The 19,627-nt window shown below is 41.8% G+C and overlaps 2 protein-coding genes and 1 long non-coding RNA gene across 4 annotated transcripts; 1 reads left to right on the top strand and 2 right to left on the bottom strand.

The window, feature by feature from the left end:
• Positions 1-1,009: 1,009 nt before the first annotated feature.
• Positions 1,010-7,985, bottom strand: LOC110979122 (triosephosphate isomerase-like). Its single transcript, XM_022234672.2, has 6 exons — positions 7,746-7,985; positions 6,530-6,738; positions 6,091-6,223; positions 3,741-3,826; positions 3,357-3,444; positions 1,010-2,434 (listed from the first exon to the last, which is right to left on the bottom strand). The coding sequence occupies exons 1-6, from the start codon at positions 7,858-7,860 to the stop codon at positions 2,316-2,318; spliced, it is 750 nt and encodes a 249-aa protein (XP_022090364.1). The 5' UTR covers positions 7,861-7,985; the 3' UTR covers positions 1,010-2,315.
• Positions 7,986-8,388: 403 nt separating this feature from the next.
• Positions 8,389-16,561, top strand: LOC110979161 (DNA damage-binding protein 2-like). 2 transcript variants are annotated; one of them, XM_022234726.2, is made up of 11 exons: positions 8,389-8,592; positions 9,854-10,005; positions 10,356-10,556; positions 10,921-11,112; positions 11,859-12,007; positions 12,414-12,513; positions 13,555-13,735; positions 13,902-14,044; positions 14,315-14,479; positions 14,642-14,687; positions 15,087-16,561. In XM_022234726.2, exons 2-11 carry the CDS (start codon positions 9,862-9,864, stop codon positions 15,302-15,304), a joined length of 1,539 nt encoding a protein of 512 aa, XP_022090418.2. In that variant the 5' UTR covers positions 8,389-8,592; positions 9,854-9,861; the 3' UTR covers positions 15,305-16,561. The 2 variants fall into 2 exon arrangements, with proteins under 2 accessions (XP_022090418.2, XP_022090417.2); XM_022234725.2 differs by lacking the exon at positions 11,859-12,007 and adding an exon at positions 11,621-11,772 and having other exon boundaries at positions 8,391-8,592.
• Positions 13,630-19,460, bottom strand: LOC110979162 (uncharacterized). The gene is made up of 3 exons (XR_002598181.2): positions 19,142-19,460; positions 13,943-14,036; positions 13,630-13,767 (listed from the first exon to the last, which is right to left on the bottom strand). It is a non-coding gene; the product is annotated as an uncharacterized LOC110979162 (long non-coding RNA).
• Positions 19,461-19,627: the final 167 nt, after the last annotated feature.

The raw sequence follows: 19,627 nt of genomic DNA, 5'->3' as shown, positions 1-19,627 counted from the left end.
CACTTTTCAGCTGTGTAGTTGGCATCTTGTATACATTTATGAGTAAATTTTGTTGATTGTAACAGCACATATGAACTAAAGACCTCAAATGCCAACTGAATTTTTTTTTTTTCAAATTCCAACTGATAGAATGTGAAAAACAAAACTGGAGAGGGAGCATCCTTGCCGAGCGTAAAATGTACAAATAACGACTACTTCAATGAACTAAACTTTAGTAACTGACCATATTGTGAATCAATCCATCGTTGACTATTATGATGTCACACTTTGACAAAACAGTAAAGTCTGCCAGTAAGCATGGCAGAAACACAAAATTTGTGTACAGGTCTTATTTTTTAAAAAATTAGCATGTTGCCTTAAATCATTCATACATGTACACGTATGTGTTCTCACTATTCCATTGATATCTTTTTTTAAGTATACATGTAACTTTTTAAGCAGTTTCAACTGTAAACAAAAATCAGTGCAAAGAAACTGAGCAAATGTAGTACTGCCCTTCAGCATTAACCTGATTGAAGTATTTAAGTTATCTTGTTCCGTAAATTGTATTTTTTTTATCTTCGGAAGCTGATAATGCACTTCCATGTACATGTGCTTCATTTCCTTGGATGTCAAATTGAGTAAGGGGGCATTAATCTATAAATTCAGTCGGTTAATACCTCATGGCTAAGATGATTATTCAGATAGAAGGGGCATTTGGCGTAAGTTTCATTGAGAAACATTTTGATTTTTACTTATTTGGGTTGTTTTTTCAACTTCCATTATCCTGTGTTCTGAGGCTACGGTATTTTGTATGGCCGTAAACCAATGTGCAGTCAATTTTTGCATAAAGATTTTGTGGCAGGAAATATCTAGTCTGGAATTGGACATTTGTATAAGGAATATTTTTGTACTTTTTGCAGGTCTGATGTGAAACTGAAAACTTTATGAAATCAATGTATCTTTACTGTTATATTTTAAAATTCTTTCTGCTTTCTGTTGGTTTACTGAATACATGAACTCAGAATAATTGAACAACAGGCTCTGTCGGTGTTTATTGCATGTTTGATTTTTTGGAACTGTTTTCAGTTTTCAGTATACTTTACCCAGAGTAGACGGGATACCGTACTTGCCACCTGTACAGTGTTTTGAGACATCGTTGGTACTGGGAAATATTTCCGCTCCTGTTAAAAAGACCCTTAAAAGATTAAATGTCTATGACAACAGTCTCGCAAGTCCAAAGTTTTACTCTTTAACTTTTCAATAGCTACTCTTATTTCCAGACATCAAGGAAGGAGTTCTGAACACGGTATAAGAGGGCATGAACTCTCAATCCAACTACATGAATTAGTTGCTAATAGCATTTTTGAACTACAAAATGTCACATTTTCATTTTTACAAAGAAAAGGAAATTAAAAATTTCAACTGAAATGAAATCACGGTTAAGCCTAAACTGGTAGTTTTTTACTATTCCTTTTGAGTACATGTACCTGTATTTCTGATTTTGTCAGAAATGTCAAAATGAATGTTGCAAGCCAATTTTGCATCTTGGGCTTTGTATCAAATGGTCATTTTATAGTGTACATGCACAAAGCTTGCTCTGCGGTCTTTTGAAGTACAGCCGAGGAAAATATGAAATGGGCAACTTTTCCACTTCCAGACCCTCGTTGTCTCCACTCGTTTAAGTCCAGAGATTTATCGCTCGTACACAAAATCTTTCACCAAGTTTTCACAAGTGAGAAAAAGAAAACAACACAGCCTCAGCTTACATAAATGCAAAACATGACCATTTGTTTTAACGCCAGATTCGTACACTTTGACTAATTCATACATTTCACTGTCATCTGTAACTCAACAGCATGAATATTTCATGTCCAACTGCTAACCTCAGTCCACAAAATGGTTTAAAATGTCTACATCAAACATTGGCAAAAAAGGTTGGCAGTGGAAACGATTTACCAATTGCCTGATTATTTTCCAAGTATTCACAAACCTAAGCCAACTGTTACAAATTCCACTCCAAATAGCTGCATTTCATTTTCACTACATGCAATTTGAAAAAGCAGCTGTCTTTATGTTGTCAAAAGTACAACTTTCATCTAGGCAGCATTTCCATTTAATGTCAAGTCCATCATAAATACCATGGTTATACATAGACCTACTCTCCAACTTTCTTGCGTACCATTCAAGAATTCCAAATTGGTTTCTACCTCACTAAGGTTTGACCTCTGGTTGATTTCACTCCTTATAAAACTCTGGGGATTCTATCACCACAAATATCACAGTATTTGTCTTACTCATGTCCAGCGAAGGGTGAGCGAAACTTTTATTCTAATTCAATTCTTGGCATTGATGATCTTGACAAAATCAGGTTTCAATGAGGCCCCGCCCACCAGAAATCCATCCACGTCTGTCTTGGCAGCCAGTTCCTGGCAGTTGCCCGCATTGACAGAGCCTGGAATGACAGGTCAAAGGTTACAGGTCAAATCTCATCAGAAAAGAGGACCTGATGGACATAAGCTATCCACCTTGAGCGGGAGCACTCCCTCATCAGTAGAAAAGAGCTTTGTTGGTTGGGAATGTTCATTTTGTTGGCAATGATGCGACCATAACAAATGCGTTTGGTAGTCCTTCATGAACCAGTGAAGTTTAGTGCCGACCAAAGGAACCTGTTGCCAAGAAAACAGCGCCCTCTCTTGGTCCAGCTCAAGGTACATAAAACCAGACAATTTGTATTACCCTTTTTCTGACCATTTGTCCATGGATATCGCTGACCTTTTGTAATTTGAGCGGAATGCACCTCATACAATGCTGGCGATTCACAGTAGTGCACCACCAAGAGTTTGCAACACGGCCAATCAAAACACACGAAATTTGTCGACCCTTTCCAAACGCGCACTGGGTCGACAAATTTCGTGCACTGTGACTGGCCAATGCGTTGCAAACTCTTGGTGGCGCACTACTGTGAAACGGCCGTATTGAAGACAATCAACTGTACCACCTTACCTTGCTCAGTGCTCTTGGAAGGAGCACTGAATCTATTTCAGACAGACTAAGTCAGCAGGTGTGTTTATAACATTCGCAAAGAGCTCCATGTATGGATGCCGCTTGACACCCTGTGCACAAACCCTATGAGACTGGTCTGAAAATTCGAAGCACTTTCTTAGTGAATACATGTACATCCATATTTTCACTGCTAAATTGGACTTTTGAGGACAAAAACATTGACATCAGATGGCTAATAGATCATTACAGGGACAAATTGGTGGCGTCCATATATGGAATTCTTTCCACATCTATGCTGTCACTGATTTTGGAAGTCTAAGTAAGAGACAAAAATAAGGCTATTCATAAGAACATTTGCAACTACTTCTTACCTCCGTAGATGATCCTGGTCTTTTTAGCCACTGCTGCGGAGACATTTTCAGCAAGCCAGCCCCGAAGCTGTTCATGGACCTCTTGTGCCTTCAAATAGACAAACAATTCAATACGGTTTCTATCACTCTTCAAAATAATCTTTGAATGGAAGGTAACATGGGCACCCTAAGCTTCAAGGAATTGAGTAGAAACCTTCCAGATTTAGGTAGTTTAAACTCAGCAACGATCTCCCTAGTGATTTCACACAACTCTAGAAGCTTAGTGTGGTCACCAGGCACAGGATACCAGTGGCATCTGAGCGTCACCCAAGCCTTTCTCTCTTTGTAATCAGTGAAGGGTTCTCGTACACAACGCAGTTTATACCAGTAGATTTGACTGGTTACCTGAGCTGGAGTGGCGGTAACACCTGTTCCGATGGCCCACACCGGTTCATAGGCAATCACGACTTGATCCCAATCAGCTACGTTATCTAGAAAAAAATGACATGATAAGGTAAGCTTCTAAAATACAGCGATCCCTGAGGCTGCATTATTGAAATTTTACAACAGTCCTATTGCACCAAGTATGAAATGTTTATGCAGGGTTTCTCCTTAGCGGTCGCCCGCTCAAAACAGTCATGGGCGAGTCAAAACACTTCCCTCAGTCGTCCGGTAGGCGAGTTAAAATACGTACACTTTCCTTGTTTTTCTGATGTGATTAAACAAACTAAAACAAAGTCTTGATTTCAAAGCCTTACCTTTTGTCTGTCATGAATGTAACTTTATTTAATTGGAATCAAATAAACCCCAACATCGCTTCTGACTCGCACCTGGAATCCTGTATTGTTTGCTGGGACTACGTGTACATTGTACCTAGTACCTATCATCAAGGCATCAACGATAGTTTCTCCAGTAGTCAGTGACCTCTATACATGACCAATATAATTAACATACAATTCGTACTGGGAACCAGATACCAAAAACCGATACTGCGTCCATAAACTGGTGCAATCCGGTTCGTAAGTGACTTTGTTGTACCACTGATCGCAAGCCCCTCATTGGACAATCATGCCGGGTGAGTGAGTAGGGAACGGGAACCAGTCTACCCACGAACCGCTATCATCCCACGTACGTGATAGCAGTTGATAGAAACGTCTTGGTGGACCAAACCTCTTAAGTCAAAAGCCTGCTTTAATTGTTATTTTTTTTCACACATTTCATGGGCTAGTAAAAATCTCTGTGGGCTAGTAAAAATCACAATTTACTAGCCCGGCGGGCTACTGTCAGAAAAAATAAAGGGCAAGCCCTGTTTATGGGTGTAACTTCCAGGAACTGGGAACAGTAGAGCACCCCTTAATCAAGTCCTTCAACAAGTCAATGGGGTCAAACAACGAAGGAGTGTCTTTGCCACTGGGTGAACAACACTGCGGTGATTGACAAGTCTTGATAGGATTGGTCAGTTCCACAAATGGGATTAGACTTAGAATACAAGTTTGATTTCATGCAACAGACTTTATTTACAGGGAAGCCATTTTGATTGTGTTCCCAGAATCTATCTTATTCCATGTAAATTATTAAATGAGGCGGTGCCAGACTAGTTTTGCTTCCATGCCTCATTTTCATTATTTTAGATGTGGCTATTAATGAACAGATAAAATTAATCCCGAAATTAAATTTAAATTGTTCTTCAGTATAAATGACAGTAATTTGGACTGAAATTTATTTTAGTGATTTCATTTGTATTTTCAGATGCCAAAATAAAATGGTAACCTCACTTTCAATTCAATACGGCCAACTGAAGAATAAGGCCAATTATGGGTAGTGAAAGGGGGGTCAAGGCAGAGTGGTGGGTGAGGGCAAGGCGGAGTGGTGGGTGGGGGGTAAGGTGGAGTGGTGGGTGGGGGGTAAGGTGGAGTGGTGGGTGAGGGGTAAGGCGGAGTGGTGGGTGAGGGGTAAGGCAGAGTGGTGGGTGAGGGGTAAGGCGGAGTGGTGGGTGAGGGGTAAGGTGGAGTGGTGGGTGAGGGGTAAGGCGGAGTGGTGGGTGGGGGTAAGGCGGAGTGGTGGGTGGGGGTAAGGCAGAGTGGTGGGTGGGGGTAAGGCAGAGTGGTGGGTGAGGGGTAAGGCGGAGTGGTGGGTGGGGGTAAGGTGGAGTGGTGGGTGAGGGGTAAGGTGGAGTGGTGGGTGGGGGTAAGGCAGAGTGGTGGGTGGGGGTAAGGTGGAGTGGTGGGTGAGGGGTAAGGTGGAGTGGTGGGTGGGGGTAAGGCGGAGTGGTGGGTGGGGGTAAGGCGGAGTGGTGGGTGAGGGGTAAGACGGAGTGGTGGGTGGGGGTAAGGCGGAGTGGTGGGTGAGGGGTAAGGTGGAGTGGTGGGTGAGGGGTAAGGCGGAGTGGTGGGTGAGGGGTAAGGTGGAGTGGTGGGTGGGGGTAAGGCAGAGTGGTGGGTGAGGGGTAAGGTGGAGTGGTGGGTGGGGGTAAGGCAGAGTGGTGGGTGGGGGGGTAAGGTGGAGTGGTGGGTGGGGGTAAGGCGGAGTGGTGGGTGGGGGTAAGGCGGAGTGGTGGGTGGGGGGTAAGGTGGAGTGGTGGGTGGGGGTAAGGCGGAGTGGTGGGTGAGGGGTAAGGTGGAGTGGTGGGTGAGGGGTAAGGCGGAGTGGTGGGTGGGGGGTAAGGCGGAGTGGTGGGTGGGGGTAAGGCAGAGTGGTGAGGGGGTAAAATATTTTCATAAAGGATTAGAGGTAGTGGACAGTTCATACCACATACCAGCAATGGCCTTCGTCTGGTGATATACAACATCCTGAGTTTGTCCCTTTTGCCTCTGGTCCAGGGTTTCGCCAATGCAAGCGATGACCTTTAACCCTTTACTCAGTGCATGCTGAACCTTTTCTCCAATGAGCTGCAACAAACCAAGTGATTGACATGTCTACAGCCTTCATCGTGATACTTTACTCAAATGTTGATTAGAGGTTGACTGTTTTTGAAACAAAAGGACTCAAATTTGATCTCTAACTGCTTCAATATCTGAAGACAAATGATTTCTATATTAAGCAGATGCACTGGAAATGTCCCCTGGGGAAGATCTTTTTTCTTTCTTGGGGGGGGCATGTTAAAAACATTGACAAGAATTTCTGTCTTCATGAAAGACAAACACTTTCCATACATTCTGAAAATGACAAATTCTCAGCACTTCACATCATCTCACTTGGTCAGATTCTCCAAAGACATGCCGCCTCTCTGAGTGACCCAAGATAACCCAGCTCAGGCCCAGGTCCAGCAGCATGGCAGGACTGATCTCCCCAGTGAACGCACCCTTGTCCACCTTGTAGCAGTTCTGTGCTGCCGTAGAAATTTTGGCCGGCAGGCGTTCCTGGACATAACTGAGGTACACAGCAGGAGGTGCAACAACAACATCTGAAACAAGTGGACATGAAACATTTTATGGGCTTTACGGAGAGGCAGAATTTTTTTAAAAAGCATGCAATCTTTGGCACAGGTAAGATGTTACTACTCCTACCAAAGAAGCTTGGAAAGAATCCAAAACACCTCCACTTTGATGCAAAAAAAGACACGTGGAACACCAGCAATTCACAATAGTGTGCCTCCAAGAGTTGGCAATGCATCGGCCAATCACAATGTGTGAAATCTGTCGACCCTTTCAATGCACATTGGGTTGACAGATTTCGCGAAATGTCATTGGCCAGTGCGTTGCAAACTCTTGGAAGAGCACTACTGTGAAATTCCCATATTGAAAAGCCTGATCTTTATTCATCAATTTAAAATGACCTATTGGGAATTGCTACAATCTGCTAGTTCTGACTGAGTTCAATTAGGCCTAATTATAGGCATTTAACTTTACAACTTGACTACATTCAGTCTAAATAACCACTCTAACTCTGAGAAGAGTGACGTAAAAGTTGTGACAGGACCCTGGGAAGAGTTCCATATGTGATCTATTAGCCATCAGAAAGCAAAACATGTCCAGAAAAGTTCATTTTAGGAGGGAAAAAACAAGTTGTTTACTTAAAAAAACACTACTTTGAATTGTTCAGACCAGTCTCCTAGGGTTTGCTCACAGGGTGTCAAGCTGCACGGCATATATGAAACTCCTTCTGGCCCCTGCTTACCATGCCAACACTAAAATGACCACAATGAACATGATGAAGCCTCCCAGTTTATGAAAAATGCCTAGAGCCTAAAGGATACACTCTGTAGACATTACAAACTCTGACTTTTTTGCCCTAGCCGCACACCCAAAGTACAGCGTGCCTCAGCAGCTCAGGTGGAGCCGACGGCAAGCCGACTTGTGTACAGGCACCACTGTTCAACAAGATACACGTAGGCCTACGTACGTACATGTACATGTATGATGTGTATCATGTACTGTACACTGTACATGTCTGCATGTAGGCCCTACATACCTGTATTTTCAGGGACCTCAGCTTCTTTCAAGAAATGCAATATTTCATTGATGCTGTCCTTGCTCCCGTTCATCTTCCAGTTCCCACCGACAAAGAAATCCCTGCTGCTTGCCATGATTAACAAAACTAGCTACTTATGCCCCCAAAAGAAGCTGTAAAAAGTTGGCACAAAAGCACCGTTTTTGTCACGTTCTGCTCGTAGAATGCCGCTCTGAAACGGTGTCTTGTATCCAGGCATTCTTAACCTTAGAGCAAAGGCATTTTTAGTCCTGCTAGAGAGCCAGTCTTAAAAAATAATTAACTCTTTCATGACTTCTTTTTATACTAAATAAGCGTTTGGATAAAACTTTGAAAAAAGGAAATCAAACGTTCTTTATTCTTTAAGTTTACTCATTGAAAACTACACATAATTCTTGTATTATACAAGAATTAAAACAAAAGACAACAGGCAAGTTATGCGCATATTAATGTCTCACAATACAAAACAGTCGTCGTTTATTACGATTATTTCCCTTGAGTTCGGAGGTCAATTAAATGTCCACAGCAATGATTTCACCCCAGCGTATAACGTCGAGCAGTATACATTATCACAAGACGGTGCTTAATGAAAACGAGGTTGAACCCGCGGGAACTTTTAGAAAACATTAGTCAGATACCTAAAATTCTTTTCAACTGGAGCTTAGACAAGAAGTGCAAGACGTCTAGGTGTCCTGCTCCCTCGTGGCATACTTTTACGTAACCCAAACAGCTACTTTGTGAGGGTGGTTGTGATTATGTCATTCCGTGATGAGTAGATAAAACTATAACCTGAAGAGTGGAAAACAACCTCAGAAACATCCGAACCCCGGTAAGTCACATGCGTATATCTGCTCTTGTTGTATTATAAAGTGCGACCGGTTGGCTCGCTAAGTAGATTAAGAGGCTTGGCCTTTAGCTTTGCACTGTTTTTTATGTTTGTTATAATAGGCCTATGTTGCTTGTCATGCATGTTGATCAAACTATAGAGGAAGAACACAGAAGGAGCTGCAACTCTGGCACTTCAGAATGTTCAATGATGGTCGCCGCCGAGTCAGACGAATAATAGAAAACATTCCAAAAATGCCTGATTACTGCCTGCATCTTAGCCGGATAAGCGGGGCCAGTAACTTCCTAGCAATACTTGTAGTTTTTTGCTGGCAATTAGGTACAAATTATTGCTGTGACCAGGAAATAAAGAGAAAAACCCCTGATATTAGACCAACGTTTGCCATCGTAAATAAAATTTTTTAATGTTGATACACTGTTCCATTATCCATGCAAAGCTTGTAATTTTATTCTCCTCCCTCCAATACATCAGTGTTCAAAGACTTGGTATGAATTTGGCTAAGACTGGCCAACAAAATGTTGACTTTTACTGGAAAGCTAAGTTCATAAAAACAAAATGTGCTATTTCATCACTGGGAGTGATCGTGAAATCTCATAAAATACGCTTTAGTACAAATAACATTAAAAAAAATGATTCAACCAAGACACAAAATCTTGTAAACAACCGGGCTATTTTTTCCCAAGTTAACTCCAGAAGAAGAGCTCATTAATGGCAATGACTGCACATATAGATTAAGGGCACGCAGCGTAATGCAAGCAACTGCACAAGCATTAAATGTGATGTTGTCATGAGAACATACCAAGCTCCAACAAAGGCATGAATATTCAATTCCCTATACCTCAGTGCACAAAGTTTTAAGGATGCAGATTACCGCAACAAATTGCGGTGACGATCATAGATACAAAGGGGTTTCGTGGTTGTGAAACAGATGGTGCATAGCAAGCGTTCGCTGCGCTCTGGCTAGGGACATACCAGGCATGCCAGAAAGCAGTAATTGGCCAGATGTTACAGCCCGGACAGTTCAAACTCCTTCTGTGTCCTTCCTCTATGATCAGACAGACATGTCAGTAATGGCCTACTTCCACTGACTATCCTAAATTCATCTGTCATTCATCTGTTAATGTTATCACTATCCGTTATGTCAGTGACTGAAAACGTGACTCTCACAGATGACAAAACACTCCCAAAAGTACTTGGACATGGCTTCAACCTGTTAATTGTTGCCAACCAAATTTTCCCCTAGCCCTTATCATGAAAGAAGATAGCCAGAAACCCAAAGAAAACACCATGTGCAAGCGTGTGCTTCGGCCTCGCACAGCAGCATTGACAAATCCCTCCCAGAAAACCAGTCATGGCAGAGGAAAGATGCCTACAGAAATATTTCCAGAGAATAAGGTATGTCAGAAGTTACTTATCTTACACAGATAAAAAGGGAAGAGTAGAATAATCTACTGAAATCTACTTGTAACTGAACAACTAAATGGTATAATTTTTCAAAACACTCAGACGTTATATTGCATGGTCAAGGTTAACTTTGAAAAGGTCAACTAAGGAGAAACTTACATTTCAGTGTAACTACCCAACTTTGAGATTTATGTACTAAGGTAACACATTGGTCTTCGTGTGTATATGTATAATGGAGTGAAATTCCACTCTAAAATTTTGTAGCTTGTTTTAACTAATTACTAGAAGAATGGAACACAGCTATTGTCCGTAAACTAAAAAATGATTCCATTTCCCTTTAGCCAACTCTAGAAACCTCAACCAATAAGCACCGCCTACAGAAGCCAGCAACAGATGTAAATGACACTGTTTGGAAGTTGCCAGAAGGGATGAAATCACCAAGCATTCCAGCTGTGAACCCATTTGGTCTTAGGAGTTGTAACATGGTACATAGGCTGTATCATGCTTCTTTGAGTATTTCGCAAGGCAGCAGGCTTAAGCAGGTATATAATAGACAAGGATTCGTTCATTGCTTAGGTGCTGTGTTGTCATTTAACTCTCTAAATTTAAGAACTGTTCTGTTTATGAGAGAGGTCTAGGAGTTTGGTAAGGAGATTGTATAAGTTCCTGGATATTCAGTGTGCACCTAAATTAAAAAAACAAACAAACATGCAAACAGAATAAGTTTAGGAGTAAACTTTTATCAATCAGTCAGCTCTTCATACAATGTCCCAGTTTTGGTTGTGTGATCACTTATTGTAAACCTAGTGTATCCCCATCAGTGTGTTTGAAATATCTCTACCTTTATTACAGTTTGAGTTACTGGGTTATTTCATTTCCTTTTTTTCTTCCAAACCCCCATTCTAGGCAGTGGTTCAGCCCTACATTCAGCAGCTCAGAAACTTCAGGATACAACACACAACAAGTCCATTTGACCGGCGGGTGACTGCCTTGGAGTGGCACCCAACGCTGCCAAAGACCCTGGCTGTTGCGTCAAAGAGTGGTGATTTGATCATGTGGAACTACGAGAATACTGCCAAGTTTGACCTGAGTAAAGGGGTAAGTTGAACTGGGATATCTGGTTAAGATCCACACCGGTACCTTGAAATCCAACAACTGGGGTATTTTGGGCTATGTAGATATGTCAGCAGGTTCTAGAGCTCAGCCTGGTGTAAACTCTTCAGAATGATTGGTTGAGCAGATCTTTACTTTTAATGATGAAAAAGGAACTCATGACCTTCCTTGACAAATACAATATCAGAACTTGTAAACTGTAGCAGGTAAATAAAATAACTTTATTTTTAGAATTGAGAGGAAAGGCTACAGGCCATTGAGTGATTGAAGCCAAACTGCAGCATAATTGACCCGATTGTATTGCATTTTAAAGAATTTCTGCAGCGATTACAGTGTTGAATTCATGAAATAAATTTAATTAATCAATTAAAAAGAGTATGTAGGACAATTATACCTGGGTATTTGCCATTGAAGTGGATCAGTTCTGTCTTGATTGTTATATTTTAGCTTTACACTGTATGTTATATGACAATGAATTTCATTCAATGATCAGATGGGCAAAGGGGGATCAGTGACCACCCTAACCTTTGACCTGGAAGACCCCAGCGGTATCTACACTTCCTCTATTGATGGAACTGTTTGCCGACAGTGCATCAGGGAATCTCAAAGCTGCCACCGTGTTTTCCTCAACACAGCTGACTGGAGGTAGGACAGAAAAAGCTCATGCTCCTCCCCTTTCATTCAAGAAATTTTTTTTTTCTTTCAACACATTGGACTACATGACTCACCAGGTCGGTAAAGGGGGAGCCATCACCAACATGACCTTTGACCTGATGGATCCAAGCGGTGTCTACACATCATCCAATGAGGGGACAGTATGCAGGCATTGCTTGGGCAAAGATGGCGATCGGCATATTTTTCTTGATACTCACAGCATGGAGTAAGTCCCTGCAAGAAATTGGACAGAAAAGACCTCTCCTTGGGGCTCAAGGTGTTTTCATTGATACAAAACTGAAACATTTAACATTAGATCAATTCCAACGTTTTTTAAATGCGTCGCTCCAATGAGCTTAGAGATATGTCACCCAAGAGTTTAAAACAAACTCTCACAGAAGTTTCTTATGGTGGCTCAGAATGGCCATCACATTCAGGAGCTGAAGGTTACTTTTTCTCTTTTTGTCACTTTTGTTACATTTTCTCACATTAAATTCTTGCCAAGATTTCTGTTCAAACTGTTTGGAATTTCCCTCTCCTTCCAGAGAACAAACATTTTGCATCCATAGAAGATCTGAAGATCCCCAATCCCGACCCATTTTCCTGAGTTCTATTCATCTATTTTGTTCTAGTCGATGGTACTGCAGCTTGAGTGCCAACTATGCAAGAAACCTGCTGATTGCTGGTGATAACTCTGGGAATTTGACCCTGATGGAAAGAAAGAGTGGAAAGGTAAGGAAATGATGAAGCTTGTTGCCAGAGGTGGTAACAAGTCAATTTTTGCAGTCCAAGTCAAATCACAAGTCATTTGGTCCAGTCACAAGTCAAGTTATAATTCATTTGATCACAGGTCAAGTCAAGTCACAAGTCAATTTGGTCCAAGCACAAGCCAGTCACTAGTATTTTGTCCAAGTGCAAGTCAAGTTGCGTGATCTGTGTGATTTCAAGTCACATTTCTGATTTCTAGTCTTGGTTTCATTGTTATTCCACAATCCGCAACACGAACCACACAGGAAGGTCTTGAATATTTTGTTTGACTGGGGGTAGCAACAGACTATTTTGGTAATAATTGTAAGATATGCATTATTCATATCACTTAAGCATATGCATTATTCTTATCACCTGTTATCACTTAAGTGATAACAGGTGGAAGTTTTTTCAGAACCACATGCACACATGCTCAGACAAAGATCCTAGCATGGTGCTACCGCAATTCTCTGTAACTAATTATGCAAATTACCTTCAACTTTTCAACACACTTTACATTCATGAACAACGTTTTCAAACTAAAACATCAGCCATAATGTGCGAGTCCAAGTCAAGTCACAAGTCAAAAACTGATAGGTACAAGTCAAGTCACGAGTATGTTGCTTCCATGAAATTGAAGTTTGTTTCATTAGCAAAAGCAGCACGGACTGCAAATTCCAGTCGCAGTCGGTCTGAGGACATACTTCTTGATGTAAAATTGAGAAACTTGTTGTCAAACTTTTGCTAAGCTGTTACATTGCACTTGAGAATCATTGGCAAAGGAAAAGAGCTTTCTGCATTTGTGTTTTCTGCAAACCTCAGCCCTCAAACATTTTCAACAAGAGGGTGCTTCACTGACAAAGGAGATATTTAAAGAAACTCAGAAGAATGCAGAACACAAGCTTAAGAGCTTGTTGTCTTTAATCACGTGAAACCAGAGATTTCAATCAATTTGTAGAATTCGCAGACTGGTCTTGATTGGTCAACTTGACACACCTGGCAACTTCCTTTTTTTCCCCTGTGAAGCGCCTGTGGACTCGGAGACTTCACAAGAGCAAAGCCACCCACTGTGAATTCAACAGCCGATGTGATTGGCTCCTGGCCACTGCCTCCACTGACAAGATGGTCAAGATGTGGGATGTAAGAATGATGTCAGACCGAAAGAGCGCCCTCTATATACTTCATCACAACAGACCTATCAACTCTGGTAGGTTGTAGCGTTTGCAGAGGTGAAGTCACCTGAAAATATTTGTCAGATGGTCCCAAAAGTCTACATCATCATACGTAATCATTGCCAAGAGGATGACAAGTCAGGTTACTAATTATGTAAGACAACAAAGTTCTGAAAAGTAAAAGATAATTTTTTCTTGCAGCATATTTCAGTCCTGACTGTACAAGATTACTCACAACTGACCAGTATGGGGAGTTGAGGATCTATGCAGGACCCCTGTGGGACAGAATGGAACGGTCCATCTCTCACCCACACCGATTCTTCCAGCACTTGACTCCTATCAAGGTAAGAAAAAAAATAAACAAACAAACATCAAGTTGATTTCAATCAGTCTCGTAAGCGTCTGTTCAAATCCAAAATGGAACTCTACCATCATTGAGATTAATGGATTTTCAGATCTCTTGTGGAAAGGGCAGGGTTTGCAATTTAAAAAGACTCAAGTCATTCCCAAGTAATATGCTACTGGCTACATCCTTGTTCTTAACACACTGTTGTGATTAGCCATAGCCACATACAAATTGTTTAGTCATCAGTGTTTCCAATTCTTTCCTGTAGGCAACGTGGCATCCTCTTTATGACTTGGTGGTTGTTGGTCGTTACCCAGACGAAAACTTTCCTAGTTACCAGGAAGAGGAAAGCAGGACCATTGATGTATTTGATGCCAATTCCGGTGACATGGTTTGCCAGTTACTGGACCCCAGTGTTTCTGGTATCATATCCGTGAGTGAAATCTTGGACATCTCCATGAAAAGTTTTTTAATTGAATATCATACAAGGCAATTCAACCAGTCAGGTTAAATAAGATGAGATTATTCTGAATTCATGAATACGAATAAAATGACAAATTATCAGCTGGATTTTTTAATTTCCCCCCCCCCCCAGTTGAATAAGTTCAGTGCATCTGGAGATAGCCTAGCATCGGGAATGGGTAAGTGTGACTTTTATTCTACTGACTATTGGAGCTGATCTCCCCTGTAGATTCCCTTTGATTATTGGTTTGGTTGTTTTGAAAGTCCAGTTTTACTCACAACCAGTTTTTTTGAATTCCTTTCTGCCTCTTGATGGAAGTCAAAGGGCTGATTGACGATCAAATCAACTTCAGCTTTAGATTTCATAGACATTCAGAACAGCGTAATTGTGTATTGTGACTCCGACACCTCCCTTACCGTTCAAAAGCTGTATTATATTTTCTGGTGTATTAAAGTGTCAGGCGTATTTGGAGAACACAAAAATAAAATGACGGATTCCAAAGCTTGGAAATAAGGCACATATAGTTACATGTATAGCATAGATAGAAAATGTACACTTGTTGTGGTATTTATACCAGGTTACAGTATGCTCATCTGGACGGATGTGGTGAGACTCCAACAAATCCAGAGCGAGAAACTGCAGAAAACCCCTCAAGAGAATGGTTCAGACTCTAGGGTCTCTAGACTGCCCTTCTCTAACCCAGCTCCAAGGAGACGGAGGAGGCGAAGAAGGGACGAGGATGACGACATTGGTGCCATGAAGCAGAGACTGAAAGGGAAGATGGCCAAGCGATAGCGAGAGACAGGAAATAAGGATCAGCCAAGACCTAGAGACAGACTACTGCGTCTTATTTTTCTGGCTGAATGACACAAGGTGCTGTTCTCGGCAAGTCTTTGGAATAGGCACAAGATGTTTTGTATTAATCTTCAGAATTTTTTGGAAGGTTTTTTCTTTCTGCCTTCAGTTTGGGAGGTACCTGACTTTCTCCCACAACTTTAAACTTGTTCTTGAGTCTCTCTTCCCTCTTGTGTCCTCTAGCTCCTCCTCTAAGAACTGTGTCAGTAGATTGACACTCGCAATCGGGGTACAAGCATTCAAGTGAGGTTACGCATATGAATGGTTGGAATACAAACCAGAATGATGACCTAAGTTTCTGTAGGAGAAATCAAGAGGGATATTCAGAAATGAGTCTGACACAGTTTGTCGACATAGCAACAATCATTGGGGGAATTAGGTACTTCGAGAAAAGTAGATATTTGGTAAGCCATTGTTGCTGAAACAATTTGTGCTATTTCAATCGTTTCCAAATCAAGTTAGTGAGTTATATCTCACTCTTTTTTTGACAACGTTCTGTATGAAGAAAGTATTAATGGAGCAAGGTGTAAAACGTATTCACTTGTATCTAATTAAACAATAGAATGAAGTGTACTTAAAGTTTAAAGGAAAGTCTGTCAAGCATTGAGTATTAAAGAGATACTAGGGAATGTATTTGCCTCACAGTCTGCATTTTTCCTAATTTTCTACATTTTTCTACCTGTGAGGTTTTGGGTAAAAACATTCCTAAAAGTTATATTTGAAGAAAAAATCATAGAGGGTCTTATTGTAATTAAACAAAAAATAAAGTGTCTTGTTCTTCTGGGTTATTTTGCAAATGTGGGACCAAAAAGTGTGACCCTTTTGGTGTCCCTGTTACACCTGACCTGTGGAAGTTGACATGGTAAAATCATCGTCATTGACTTACAGCTTCGTGTTTTTCTTTGGCAAGATATTTTGCGTTATTTAATCACTCTTAGAAATTAAAGACTGTCTTCTAAACTTACACAATCAGTTGTCAGATGTGACAGGGACACGAAAATCATTGGACCCCAGATAAATGGAATGACCCTTCTACAAGTAGTAATGTTTGTATTCGTTTGGTTATCTCTAAAGAGCAACGTTGTGACAAAACAATACTTGTACCTTACAAAAGTGCCAAAAATGTAAGGCTCACAAGCCTACAATGAGGCGTGTGTCCATTGTGGTTTGTTAATTTCAAATACAAATGCAAAAGTTGCCAGGCAGTGAAAACAATGTTTGCCTTATTTGGTGACGTGAGGGAATATCTTTTTTAATATCGTAAGCCCCTTTATTAGATTGCCTCCATATCCGAATCGCAACCCATCAAGATTGGTTAGTCATTCTCATAAACTTAGCAACACATTAACCTATTTCCTAAGGCAATCTAGATCAAGTCACTTGGTGATAATTGATTTGAATTGGAAGAAAAGGCAAGAGGAGGGATCGACTGAAACCAAGCCGGACAGCCAAAAGACGCTCGCTGCATTCAAAGCAAAAGGAGATGAAATCAACGCCGCTTTTATTACTCACTGCGTTACAAAATTTCTGTATTTCGTAACACAGTGACGGAAACGCTGTGCCCTCCTTGCAGATTTCATTGACAGCTAACCTTGAAAATAACGAAACACGGCTATCAGGAATGAAGTGACGCGACTCCAAGTTTTAGATAAGTTTCCGAGTTGGACAGTTGATAAATGACACAGGCGTGTCTATTCATATCCTCTAAACCTCGATTAGATTTTTTTCTGTACGTCTTGAAAGTATGAAGTAACAGGCACTTTGTTAGATAAGCCACGCGTGAGGCAGTTGATAAACGTCTATTCATGAAACGTTTTATTCCGGACCAGAGACTGACGTCCAGTGTTTTATTCCGGACCAGAGACTGACGTCCAGTGTTTGTGTGACTAAAGTCGTTGCGGTTCGCGTTTTTGTCGCCTATCATTCCCTACACGATTTCAGCGAATCTGCAAAAGGTTAGAAATACGGAAATCCACGGATTCCCACCCCTCTCAATTGCAGGCCTGTTTCTTGCCCACTGTTTCAGCAGATTTACTTGCATATACGGAACGACCAGGTTTAAATAAATGACTGAACATGTACAATCGGGGAAAACCCCATCGCTCTAATTCCGTGCACATGATGTGTGCACCAGGGGTGTGGCAAGGCTCGGTGGAGGGCAAGAGTTTCCACATGGGGTAGTTGTCCCCATGCGCCTCCCCCCGGCTACGTTTCTGACTTTTTACAATGAACAAATTTGCGATACAGATCAATGCTTACACTAAAGTAGGCTAATGCTTCTCAACACACTACAGATAACGTGTGACGCCCCCATCTCAATTTTCCGGGGGGGGGCACTGGGGGACATTTCCGGGGAGAGTTGCCTCCTTACCCTTCCCCTTCCCGCCTGGACTACGCCACTGCTGTGCATGGGACATCAGGTAAATGGTCAAGTGGACCTAAGGAGCGACTTCTATCATGCACCAACAACGTCAATTTGTTACGCATGGTGAGTGAAGTCATAAAGGACGGGTTGGCGTAACAGGGGTACATTTTCAGTTGCCGGGGACTGACATTTTGGGGCTCCAGGCTCGCGTTCTGGAGGGGACACTCAATGGGTTCGGACACGGCTAACAACTGACAAAGGCGGAATTTCACTAGATCTTTCCTTCTGTAAATTCAGGGGGGGCAGGCCACGTGCGGGGAGTGGGGCGTGCACCTGTGCCCCCTTAACCACGCCACTGCCTGTATATTTTGACTGGAAAGGATATATCTTGACGTGTTAGGAATTCGCATCCGCTCCTTCACGCCTGCCTCCCCTTTGTGACTACCCTGGATTTCCCATACGACAAAGAGCAAACCCACCCGAAGCCCACACGCGTAGAGACCTACAGCAACAGGTGCTTGTCGACTGACGCTCTTGCCGTCAAACTTGACACCCAGTAGTCATAAACAACACACATTAAAACACCTCAGTGTTTCTCCTGTCCTAAATTCCTGCACATGCTTCATGTAAGAAGACTTACTGCTCTGTTGATAATGAGTACATTCCTCAATAAATCTGACTGTTTCGTCATTTCTGGAATCTAAGGAAAGCCCCCCCCCTCCACCACCCTGAAAAATCTCACAGATCGGCAATCCCACGAGAGGAGCGGTTTTTGCTGACCAGACACTAGACTGGCTCTACTTTACCTCAAAACATCCGAGTATCCTGTGTCTAAATGAATGAAGAAAGTTTGAAAAAAAAAAGCCAATCGGCTTAATTATTCAGCAGGTTTTAGGCCTACTTACGCGCCACAATTTATCTTAAGAAACCAGTCGATAATGTATATAATACAAGGTAGAGAAAATGGTGCCCGTTTTAGTGTTGCATGTTGAAATGTCAAATATTTTCTTAATTCAACCTCCACTGTACCCAACAAGTAACGACCAAGTCCATCGTGTGACGTGTGGTTTTGCGCCATGACCCAATTTGACCTCTGAACTCAAATAAATCCAACAACAAGGACCCTTAACCTTGGCACTGAAACTTTGCAATGCTTACCTTTTAATGTCTTGACTGACAATGAAGCAGAGCTGTACTTGCGAAGTTGTGCGCCGGGAATTTTGCTTGGACAATGTACATATGCTTTTACACGATGTATGAATCCTGAGGCTATTCCTCAGGGCGATGCCCAATTAAGTAGGGTGATTTTGAATTTCTCGAAGTATACGTCTCACAGACACTTCAAGTCGCAACATTGACCAAGATGTCACGATTCACATTGCACTTTTACGAAACATGAGAGAATGGCTTACCGTACCGTTGCGGGCTCTGGTTTTCAAAATGGCGCGCTCTCTGCAGCAGGTCTCGCTCCCCGATACAGTCAGTGCAAAATGCAGTACAAAAGGCAAGTCTCCAGTCTCAACATTACAACACGTGCGGGTTGTTCTTTGGACATACAACTCATTTGGCGAATATTTTACTTACAATAGAATCCCATTCAGACTTAAGTGGTGGGAGTCAGTTGTGGCAACCGATTCAGAAGAATTAAGCTATGCGAGTAACCACAAAGTGGGAAGAAAAGGTATTGTTAGATTGGAATTCTGATTAAGTGAGATTGGTTAAGAATTGCTGTGTCTTCAATCAGGACTGGTAAACAAATTTACGCCCCAAACAGCGGGTATTTGGCGATTCCACACACAAAAAGGCGTAAATCTTCCCTCCATCTGCCGTATAAAGAGATTTACACCGCCATCCAACCTTGAAATCTAATAGCCATCCCGGGCTCCGCCCTTTGTAGT

This window comes from Acanthaster planci, linkage group LG16 (assembly GCF_054643075.1).
Source record: "Acanthaster planci isolate LZ-2023a linkage group LG16, COTS_SCS, whole genome shotgun sequence".
Taxonomy (NCBI): domain Eukaryota; kingdom Metazoa; phylum Echinodermata; class Asteroidea; order Valvatida; family Acanthasteridae; genus Acanthaster; species Acanthaster planci.
The sequence above is the reverse complement of the archived record's forward strand: the minus strand, read 5'-3'. Positions and strand labels throughout refer to the sequence as shown.

Coding starts and splice junctions, on each gene's coding strand:
- LOC110979122 (XM_022234672.2), bottom strand. CDS start 7,860: ATGGCAAGCAGCAGGGATTTCTTTGTCGGTGGGAACTGGAAGATGAAC. Junction 6,739..7,745: donor TGAGGTCCCTGAAAATACAG/GTATGTAGGGCC, acceptor CACTTGTTTCAG/ATGTTGTTGTTGCACCTCCT. Junction 3,827..6,090: donor CCAGACGAAGGCCATTGCTG/GTATGTGGTATG, acceptor ATTTTTTTCTAG/ATAACGTAGCTGATTGGGAT.
- LOC110979161 (XM_022234725.2), top strand. CDS start 9,862: ATGAAAGAAGATAGCCAGAAACCCAAAGAAAACACCATGTGCAAGCGT. Junction 12,514..13,554: donor TGGAAAGAAAGAGTGGAAAG/GTAAGGAAATGA, acceptor TCCCCTGTGAAG/CGCCTGTGGACTCGGAGACT. Junction 14,045..14,314: donor AGCACTTGACTCCTATCAAG/GTAAGAAAAAAA, acceptor TCTTTCCTGTAG/GCAACGTGGCATCCTCTTTA.